This window comes from Notolepis coatsorum (genome assembly GCF_963971535.1).
Source record: "Notolepis coatsorum genome assembly, chromosome: 18".
Classification (NCBI taxonomy): Eukaryota; Metazoa; Chordata; class Actinopteri; order Aulopiformes; family Paralepididae; genus Notolepis; species Notolepis coatsorum.
Window position 1 is genome coordinate 9,428,846 of NC_140182.1, and position 10,299 is coordinate 9,439,144.

A 10,299-nucleotide genomic window follows, 5' to 3' on the forward strand; every position below is an offset into this window, starting at 1 on the left:
AGAGAGCGAGAGAGAGAGAGAGAGAGAGAGAGAGAGGGGGGGGGGACTCGAGAGAGAGATAGAGAGTTCGTGTCTACTGTATCAGGGTGTCAGCTGTGGGGACACTGTGGTCATCAGTACTGGCTGGTCCTCTGTATGTTTCTATACTGTAATCTATCCTGCAGTGAAGCCATGAAGTAGGGTGTGATGTCATTAAACCCTGTGAAGCAGGGTGTGATGTCATTAAACCAGGGTGTGATGTCATTAAACCCTGTGAAGCAGGGTGTGATGTCATTAAACCAGGGTGTGATGTCATTAAACCCTGTGAAGCAGGTGTGAAGTCATTAAACCCTGTGAAGCAGGGTGTGATGTCATTAAACCAGGGTGTGATGTCATTAAACCCTGTGAAGCAGGGTGTGATGTCATTAAACCCGTGAAGCAGGGTGTGATGTCATTAAACCAGGGTGTGATGTCATTAAACCCTGTGAAGCAGGGTGTGATGTCATTAAACCCTGTGAAGCAGGGTGTGATGTCATTAAACCAGGGTGTGATGTCATTAAACCCTGTGAAGCATGGTGTGATGTCAATTTGCATATAGATTTTTCTTTATCTGAGGAATCGGCAGAGATGTCCATCCGTCTTCCAAGCGCTCCGTCTATAGGGATGTGTAGTGGTTACTTCCTGGTCTATAGGGGGGTGTAGTGGTTACTTCCTGGTCTATAGGGGGGTGTAGTGGTTACTTCCTGGCCTATAGGGGGGTGTAGTGGTTACGTCATTGCCGTTTCCCGCGCGGTCCACCCCTCTTGAAATCGCCATGTATTCCCAATGGACCCATTTCTAAATCGTCTCGTTTAAAACAAATAAAACATGAACATTGGCATGGTGTACCTCTCTGTGTGTATTCATCCACAATCTATGGCTCAACATGAAAGAATTGTATTGCAATTAATCATAAAGTAGCAAAATAACACTGTTTATGTTTTCGTTCACCGAGGAACTACGCTTCCCTCTGGCGCGGCTGAGGGCGAGTTCTTTTTTTAATGACAAATGAAAAACCTTATAACTACCTTTACTTCAACCGAAAATGCGTAAAAAAATAATGCTAGTGATAGAAGGGAACTCATGTTGTGCAAAAATGGAACGCTTGCCAATGTTCACGAGGCAGAATTGTTACAATAGCCGATAATCCGTTTTCCCCAATGATAAATCCCTATACGGGTGGACCTGGCGGGAAACCAAAGTGACGTCAGACTACACCTCCCTATATGATAACCAGAGATGTGTCCCTCTGATCTGTAAGGGGAACACTAGCCCTTTCACTACCACGCACTACCAAACGGTTAACCCTTTCACTGTGACAACACGGGTAAGGTTAACCCTTTCAATGCCACGTGACAAGAGGGTTAGCCCTTTCACTTACCACACTACAGAAGGTTAACCCTTTTACTATCACACTAGAGACGGTTTAACCGTCTCTAGTGTGATAGTAAAAGGGTTAACCTTCTGTAGTGTGTGGTAGTGAAAGGGCTATAGAGCCCTCGGTCCCTGACTATACTGTTGCTAGGGGTCAGCGGGACCGCCGCTGATCCCTCCCACCTGTTTCCAGAGGCTTCCGTGAGGCGGGATGAGTGACAGAAGGCTGGTGGGAGAGAGTGGTCTCTCTTAGGTGGGGGGGGGGTGTGGTGTGTGGGGCCGTCTCAGAGAGAGAGAGAGAGAGAGAGCGGCGGCTGATGTTTATTGTCAAAAAGGAGATCGGAAAATCAAGAAAAGTGCATTTCAATGTCAGATGATGAAAGCCCGCCCCCAACCCCCCCCCCCCCCCCCAAAATAAAACACACCGCTCTCCACAAAAGAAGGACCAGCACATATTGCTTGCTTGTATTTGTTGAATGTGTGTATTGTATGAGAGTGTGTTCATAAATACCATACAGCGAAAAAAAATTAAAAAAAATGATAAAGTAAAAGAAAAACAAAAAAGAATCCACAAACATATTATATTATTTCTCATTACCAGAATGAACAGATACAATAATTAAAACTATAACTGAACAAAAAAAAAAGAAAAAGTCCATTAAAAGTACATTAAAATCGCTATATATATTCATATTGTATATATAGTATTTGCCTGTCTGTAAAGCCAGCCTCTCTGGTGCATGCACAGTGGCGGGAGCTGGAGGGGGGGGGGGGTATGCATGGGTGGGGGGGGGGGTGTCGAGTAATACATGCGCGTACAGTTCTCCACCAATTAGAGGGGTCAATAAACCCACTAGCCCCCCCCCCCGCACCACGCAGACTTTTTATAACACTGGAGAGACGATGGGAGTCGATGTCAGAGAGAGAGAAAACACACTGTGCTTTAAGGGTGGGGGGGGCCGGGGACGCTGGGGGGTCTCTGTCGACGATCACTAACACGTCGTCATGTCACCAACACACTGAGAGAACAGGGGGGGGGGGGGTGGGGGTCCTCCTTCATAGTCTGTAGTCTTTATGCAGAGAGGAGAGAGAGAGAGAGAGGGAGAGAGAGAGAGGGAGAGAGACCCCTGCAGAGTGAGTCTCTCTCTGCCTGCTTTGTGCTGTGGTGATGTGATCAGGGGGGCACAGTGCTGCTGGGGGTCTTGGTTGTTGTTGTTGTTGTTGTTGTTGTTGTTGTTGTTGTTGTTGACGACGTTGCATTCTAGAGTCTGTCACAGGCAGAGCCACAAGGGAGGGGGGAGGGAGGGGGGGGGCGGGGGGTCGATATGGCCATGCTAGGGGTCGCTGGTTCAAATCCACCTCTTCTTTGTTGTTGTGCTACGACACCCGACCAGAGGCTGTGTGGGGGTTTGTTTTCTATCACAGCTCTGTCACCAGACGGGTAATGATGGGATGCAATATGACACATGCCCCCCCCCCACCCACCACCCCACCCCCCCACCCCCTCTGTGACACAGCACAGAAAAGACAGTTCAGGTTCAGCACCTGTAACCCCCCCCCCCCCCCCCCCCCCCCCCCCACCCTACCCGTCGTCCATTTTGACCCCTACCTAGGAAGTAGTCTTCAGTTCAGAGCTTGGTTTGGTAATAATTCTGTACACTCTGATCAACCCCCACGACGCCTCAGTCTTTATTGTCTCTGGTTGGGGGGGAGGGGGGGGCGGGGGCGACAACAACACAGCACTAGTTCAAGAGCACTAAGCGCGCTAGCTAATCGACGTCATCTCTCTTTGTCTGTCCGTCCATCTGTCCTTCGCTCAGTGGGACAGTCTTTTTATAACACTGCTGTCTGTGTGTGGGGGACGTAGTAAATACTCGTCTGTCCACCCCCCGTCATCCCCCGTCTTTGTCTTTCTTCTCCTAACTCCCTCCCTCCTAAGTCCTTCTCGGCCGACGCCGCTGCCCCCTAGGGGCCAGGTTGTTGTTGTGCTGCTGGGGCGGGTGGGTGAGGGGTCTGTTGTCTCTCAGGACACCTCGATGACCTCCATGCTCCCGAAAGCTGGACTGCTTCCCCGATCTTCCCAGCTCCTCGCCGCGGGACCTCGTCTCCGAGATGCCGTCCTCGAACTCCATCTGGCAGCTCCTACGCTTGACACTGCTTGCCCCGTCGGTCCCAGAACCCAGACCCAGACCCAGACCCAGAGCCGACCCGACCCAGAGCCCAGACCCAGACCCCCAGACCCCAGACCCGCTGCTGTTCGTCACGCCGCCGGTGGACAGGGGGGCGGAGTCCCGGAGGTCCCTCTGTGCCGCCGCCGCGGGGCCGACGCCCTCTCCCTCTGTGACTCGTCCGTAGCCGCACGCCTTTGCTGCATCCGAACGCCACGTACGCCGAGCTGCTCCCGAACCTCACCTCTCTTCCTCCTCCCCCGCTCCGCCGCCGTCTCCTCCTCCTCCTCCTCCTCCTCCACCTCCGAGCTCCATCATCGCTCCCTCGCCGCCGGTGCCGCCGAAGTGCCAGGGGCGTCGGCGGGCGGGGTGACGGGCGTGACGGGCGTGGTGGCCTGGACCGTGTCTCTGTGTTTGGTCCACATGGCCCCCCCGCCCCCGCCGCCGGAGTCCTGGGAGGAGGAGGAGGGGAGCGGGGACAGGAGCGAGGCGGGGGGGGGCGCGGGGGGCCCAGGGCCAGGCTGAGGGTCTGCGGGGGCCGCCGGGGCGCGGTGGACCGGCGAGCTGTTGGCGCTGCCGCCAGCCGCCGGAGCTGTGCTTGACCTTCCTGCGGGGCCGGAGGACCCAGACGACGAGGTGCCTCCTCCTCCCTGGTGGTGGTGGTGGTGGTGGTGCCCTCCCACCCCCAGGCCTCCGACGCTGCCCCCGCTGCCCGGCGAGGGAAAGGGGGACTCGGCGGCCGAGGACGACCCGGGGCTGTCCGGGACGGCGGAGAACTGGAGGGGGGAAGACGCCGCCGTTGTCGGAGGACGTGCCCCCCCGGGCTGTCTAGCTTGCAGAGTTTCGGGACGTCCTCAGAGAGCTGCTGGCCGCTGGCGCGTAGACCGACTTGATGTCCAGCGAGAAGGAGCGCTTGAGCCGGTTGGTGTCGAGGATCCTCTCGGCGGAGAGGTGCAGGCCGTTGAAGCCCTGCTGGAGGGAGGCGGGCGGCGACGGCGGCGGCTTGGGGGGGGGCTCCGCGGGGGGGACGAGGGGGCCGACGACGACGACGACGACGGATGCCCGTTGATGACCTCCGACGATGACCCCCGCCGCCCGCGCCGATGACCCGTTGATGACCTCCGATGAGCTCTGCGGCGGTTGTTGACCTCCTCCTCCTCGGCTGGATGACTCGGTCGGACCCGTCTCCTCGTCCGCCTGCTGCAGCTGCTGCCTCAGGCCCTTCTCGAACTCCAGCAGCTGACCCAGGAAGTTGAAGTTGGGCGAGATGGACGGCCGTCGGGTCCTTCACGAACCTGTGGGAGGAGGAGGAGAGAGAAACCGCGGGGAGAGAGAAAACGTCAGTTTTTCTGCGTCGTTGTCGGAAGGAGGAAGAAAAGATTGCGTTGAGAAATACTGCAAAATAATGGGATCTATACGAACTGAACTCCACAGACGGACCTGGGAGACATACGGGAGGAGAATTTACACTTATTTTTACATTTACATTTAGTCATTTAGCTGCTACGCTTTTATCTAAAGCGACTTACAAGTTGTGTACGACAAGTCATCAGGAAGGGCACAACTCTATCAGCTGAGTAACAATGTTCAATGTTCGAAGAAAATCAGAGCTGTCTGGAGTAGATAAGATTGATGGCAGGCCCCCCCCCCCCCACCCCCAATCCCTATACCCAAACCCCCCTCCGGCGTGTACGCCTGGCGCCTATGACGGCAGCCAACTAGTACGCGCGCTGGAGGGGGGGGGAGCCTAAGACTGTCTCATCACCAAAGCCCGATCCCCCTGTCCCTGCCCTCCCGCTGGACAATCTTTCCACCCTCCCTCCCGCAAACTGCCGCGACAACACCCCGGTGTTGTTGCAGCCGACTATCGCATATGGTGCTCCAGGCTTTCTGTAGTCGACATGTGTCAACAAATGTACATGTCTGTTTGAATTTATGTTGTGCCGTTGTTACTGTAAAAATGTAATGATTGTGACATGATGTTGTTAATGAGACGATGAGCTGTATGTGTGTGTCACTGGAATTTCCCCAAGGGATCAATAAAGGAATATCTTATCTTCATCAAAGTGTTGAGTGCTACAGTGTAGGTTAGTTTATTAGGACGAGTGCATGACAGTAAGGTTAGTTAGGGTTCGATTTATCTTTTTTTTCTTTCTTTTTTCAGAATGACCCCAGATGAACTAGGCTTAGTTAGGGTGTGATCTGCGACAGAACACGTGATCCTGTGCCAGGCCAGCGGAGTGCAGACAAGGCAGCCAAGCCCCATTGTCCTGGCAGCCATTTTACTCATTTCACTTCTCACGACCGGGGGGGTTTGAGGAAACGGCTAGCGTTTCCTCCAGTTGCCTTTTACCCGGGACACCCAAGCTGAGCAGGTGGGGGGGGGGGGGGGGGGGGGGGGGGGGGGGGGCGTACCTGTAGGCGTCATCCGATGACAGGCCCATTGTCTTCATGATGTAGGCGATGGCGATGGTTGCTGAGCGAGAGATCCCAGCCAGGCAGTGGACAATGACTCTGCAGTTAGACACCTTGGCTTTGTCTGTGCGGGGGGACAAATAGACATGAGTACACAACAATACACACAACACAACAACGCACACAACATAACAACACAACACACACACACCACCCCGGACTGGGCTGGGCTTCCAGCAGCGAGTCTCTCTCTGGAGAATCGACACCCCCTGAAAACAATCGTCCCTTTTTCCTGGGAGAGTGCGGGCGGTCGTTTGAAACGAAGTGTTGCATTGTCACTATTGTTGCTGGAACAACACTGTTCATTTACCAATAGGCCGCCTGTCTCAAGCCCCGCCCCCTCTGTTCTTGATCCTCCAATCGCAAACCGCTGCCAAGGTTTGTCCGAGGGGAAGCACCGGTTTGCGATTGGAGGATCGAGGTTAAGAGGACGGGGGCTTGAGATGCCGTGGAATGTGCCGTGTTGAATTTCACGGCGTTCTCGCCACATAGATTTTCTCGACGAAGTCACTTTTGTGAACCGTCACGTTGAGTGAGTGATCCTCCTGTTCAATCGTTACATAATAGAATAGAATAGAATAGAATAGAAATACTTTAATCATCTGAGGGAAATTTGACACTACAGATCGCTCACAGTAAACATTTAGACATGTAGACGGAACAAAGTCACAAATAAGAATAACAAAACAAATTGCCTAAGAAGAATAAGAATAAAATAGGCCTAAGAATAAGATAATAATAATAATAATAATAAAGAGTACGGACCGGATTCACATTTCGTATGTTATGTATATACATTCTAGTATAAAATATACAGTAAAAATTTACAGAAGTCTGCAGTAGCTGTAATATTGAACAGTGTTGTTTTAAAAGTAAAAGTCCAGGAAGATGGTGACTGTCACCCTGTGGCTCAGTGATGCAGTGAGGCTCAGTGATGCAGTGTAAAGTCTGATGGCTGTCGGAATGAAGGACTTCCTGTGCCGTTCAGTGCTACATCTTGGGAGTGTTAGTCTAGCACTCGTCATGTCACCATGAGTGACTGCGTTGCAATTGTTCGTCCTCCTGTTCAATCTTTACATAATTGTCTGGACAGTAGGCTGCGGCACGATTCTTGCTCAAATGTGAATCACGATTTTTCTCTCTAAGAATTGAGATCACGATTCTCTCACACGATTCTTATTTTTTTCAATTAATCATTTGTTGCACTCTTTCTTAAACAGACAACATAACATAATAATGAAAGTGCTTGACTTAAACTTAAAAGTATCTTGTAACATACAGAATAACTCAAGTCAGAATCGTCATCATTTAACCCTGCAGTCACCCTTGTCACAGTTCTGGTCAAAAAGCCCTTTTTTACGTGTGTTTGTGGATAGCGTTGGCTAGATTTGATGTATATGCCAAAAAAGTAGCTCAGTATCACATCTTGGACTCACATTACGATAATCCATGTTTTTTTTTTTTTAACAATCACTATTAAGCGCATAAACAACAAGTGTCACACCTTTCACCCTAGTTGCAGAACTGGACAGGTTAGGGTTGGGGAGTTAGGGGGTTAGGGTTAGGGTTAGAGTTAGGGTCAGGGTTAATGTAACCCTAGGGTAACCCTAACCCTAACCCTAACCCTAACCCTAATTAAGAAATGGTTAAAATCCTGAAAATGAATAAATATTCAATATGTATGGTGAGGACTGAAGTTAATAATGATAATTCATGAAAGAAAATTGGAACAATACATGAAAAAGATATGTTTTGACTGAGATCGCAGTTTCGGTCACTAGTAGGGAGACACAGGTAGTGTTTTTTTTCAATGGTTGACTCGAGGGTTAAAAAAGGTAAGTAAAAAGCAAAAAAAATAAATAAAATAAAATAACCGTCATAATTTAGAAATGAGATCGCATAGGTCTACGAATCGAGATCGCGATTTCCCCCCCGATTAACCTTTCACTGCCACACGACAGAAGGTTAGCCCTTTACTATCACACAATCCGCGGAGCTAATGATGCTAATGATGGCGCATCACCATCGGTTGTGTGATAGTAAAGGGCTAACCTCTGTATTGTCACAGTGAAAGGGTGAATCGTGCAGCCCCCCCTAGTGGACAGAACCAGGTGGTTGCTCCTCCTCTCACCGATGAACTCGCTGGTCCTCTCCAGCCAGGGGAGCAGCTTCTCGCAGTAGCTGTCGTTGACCGGGATGCGCATGAAGTGACCCTCGCTGATGAAGTCCGGCTTGGGGCAGGTGTTGCTGGCGTTCAGCACGTAGGTGATGCCGCTCTGAGCCATCAGGTCCTACGGGGAGGCAAAGGGAACACAACCCGTTATTATGGAACACATGGGTCAGGTTGCCAGGCGACTATATAGATGGCGACTAATTTGATTTGATTTTGATTTTATTAGGGATCCCCATTAGCTGGTGCGATAGCAACCAGCTAGTCTTCCTGGGGTCCACACACACACAAAAAAACATACAAAAACAATCACTATTGCAAAAACAAAATTATTAAAAGTCAGTACACACAATGCATAATGAAACTACTGTAACAATTTAAGATAGCTAAAATTACATTAGTGTGTAAAACAAAAACAAAACATGACTTTACAGTGTTAAAAACTATTTAAAAACTATTTAAGATTCTTTTTAAAAGTGAATCTACTGTCCGCACGACGATTATGCAGATTCAGATTCAGATTCAGAGTTTTTATTTGCCACATGGAAACGATACAATCGTAGAGTTTTTCATACGAAATCATAAATACCATACCATGGGCAAAAGGAGCAGGAAGAAGAATAAATCTTATAGTTATACCTGCCCCTTATTCCTAAACTAAACAAGTATTACTTGATGGTCGGCGTACAACTTAATTTTTTCACAAAATAATAATTCATACCATATACAAAGAAACAAACAATCCACAGTTTAAACAAGACAAAATTAAATGATAATAATAATAATAAAGAATAAAAAAATAAAATATAAATATATATATATATATATATATATATATATATATATATATATATATATATATATATATATATATATATATATATATATATCTCACTATTCAGATTACATTTGACTTTCATACTGACTAAATTTTATTTTTTTATAATTCTTTTTGAATTGACAAACACTTACATCCCTTAAGCTCGGTATGGAGAGAATTCCACAACTATATATACTATATTATATGATATATTATATGATTGTATGTAGTCCAACGGCCTATTTTGTTACGTTTTTTTTGTTTCATGTGCTGCAGAACAGGAACCTGCTGAAAAACTGTTTGTAACCAGTGATGCCAGTAACTAGTTACTAAGTAACTAGTTACTCTAATCTGATTACTTTTGTTCAGTAAATAGTCATCTAACTTGTTACTTTTTATACAAGCTGTAATCTGATTACAGTTACTTTTCCAAGTGGCTGTGCGTTACTATTTAGTCACTATCTTATAATTTACCATAATGATAAGCCTAATTTGAGAGAATAACAAACTATAATACATGTTTTATATTACCCAACGGTTTTACAATTTAATTTGTAATTAAAATTATATTATATTACATTTTCTATTTATTTCGTTTGGGAACCACTGTCCTCGAGTGCCTGAGCGGTGGACAGCCGTGACCTTATATGGCCTGATGGCTGATGACGTCTCATGATGACCTGTCTGAGCAGCCAATCATGATTTATGACATTATGCACTTTCAATAAAGCATTATTTAAAAAAATAAAATAACTGTTGTCATCCTTATGTTGTGGCAGCAGCAGGGACGACGACGACGACTTCGTAACCTAGTTACTTTCAAAGTAACTAAGTTACTTTGATAATCAAGTAATCAGTAAAGTAACTAGATTACCTTTTAAAGGATTATTTTTTACAAGTAATCTGTGGCATCACTGATTGTGAAATGTCTTTTTTTTTAGCCTTTCCTGTATAAATAAACTATAAATGTAATCTATCTATCCATCTGTGTGTCTAAACGAGAGAGACCCCCAGGAGAGGGGGAGAGACCCCCAGGAGGAGACCCCCAGGAGAGGGGGAGAGACCCCCAGGAGGAGACCCCCGGGAGAGGGGGAGAGAGCCCCAGGAGGAGACCCCCGGGAGAGGGGGAGAGACCCCCAGGAGGAAACCCCCAGGAGAGGGGGAGAGAGCCCCAGGAGGAGACCCCCGGGACCTGCGGCGGGACGTGTGCTCACCTTGTTGAGGACGTCCTTCTGGGAGCCCAGGTAGAGGTGTGGCAGGATGCGGGTGGGCCC

The 10,299-nt window shown here is 48.5% G+C and overlaps 1 protein-coding gene across 1 annotated transcript; it reads right to left on the bottom strand.

Moving 5' to 3' along the window:
* Positions 1-3,415: 3,415 nt before the first annotated feature.
* Positions 3,416-10,299, bottom strand: dusp8a (dual specificity phosphatase 8a; the record flags this gene model as incomplete). The annotated part of the gene is given in 11 exon segments (XM_084334506.1): positions 3,416-3,446; positions 3,448-3,711; positions 3,713-3,807; positions 3,810-3,916; positions 3,919-4,377; positions 4,380-4,421; positions 4,424-4,841; positions 4,843-4,855; positions 5,976-6,099; positions 8,167-8,326; positions 10,240-10,299. Coding segments are annotated over 11 exon segments (1,773 nt in total), but the record flags the coding sequence as incomplete, so codon positions are not given.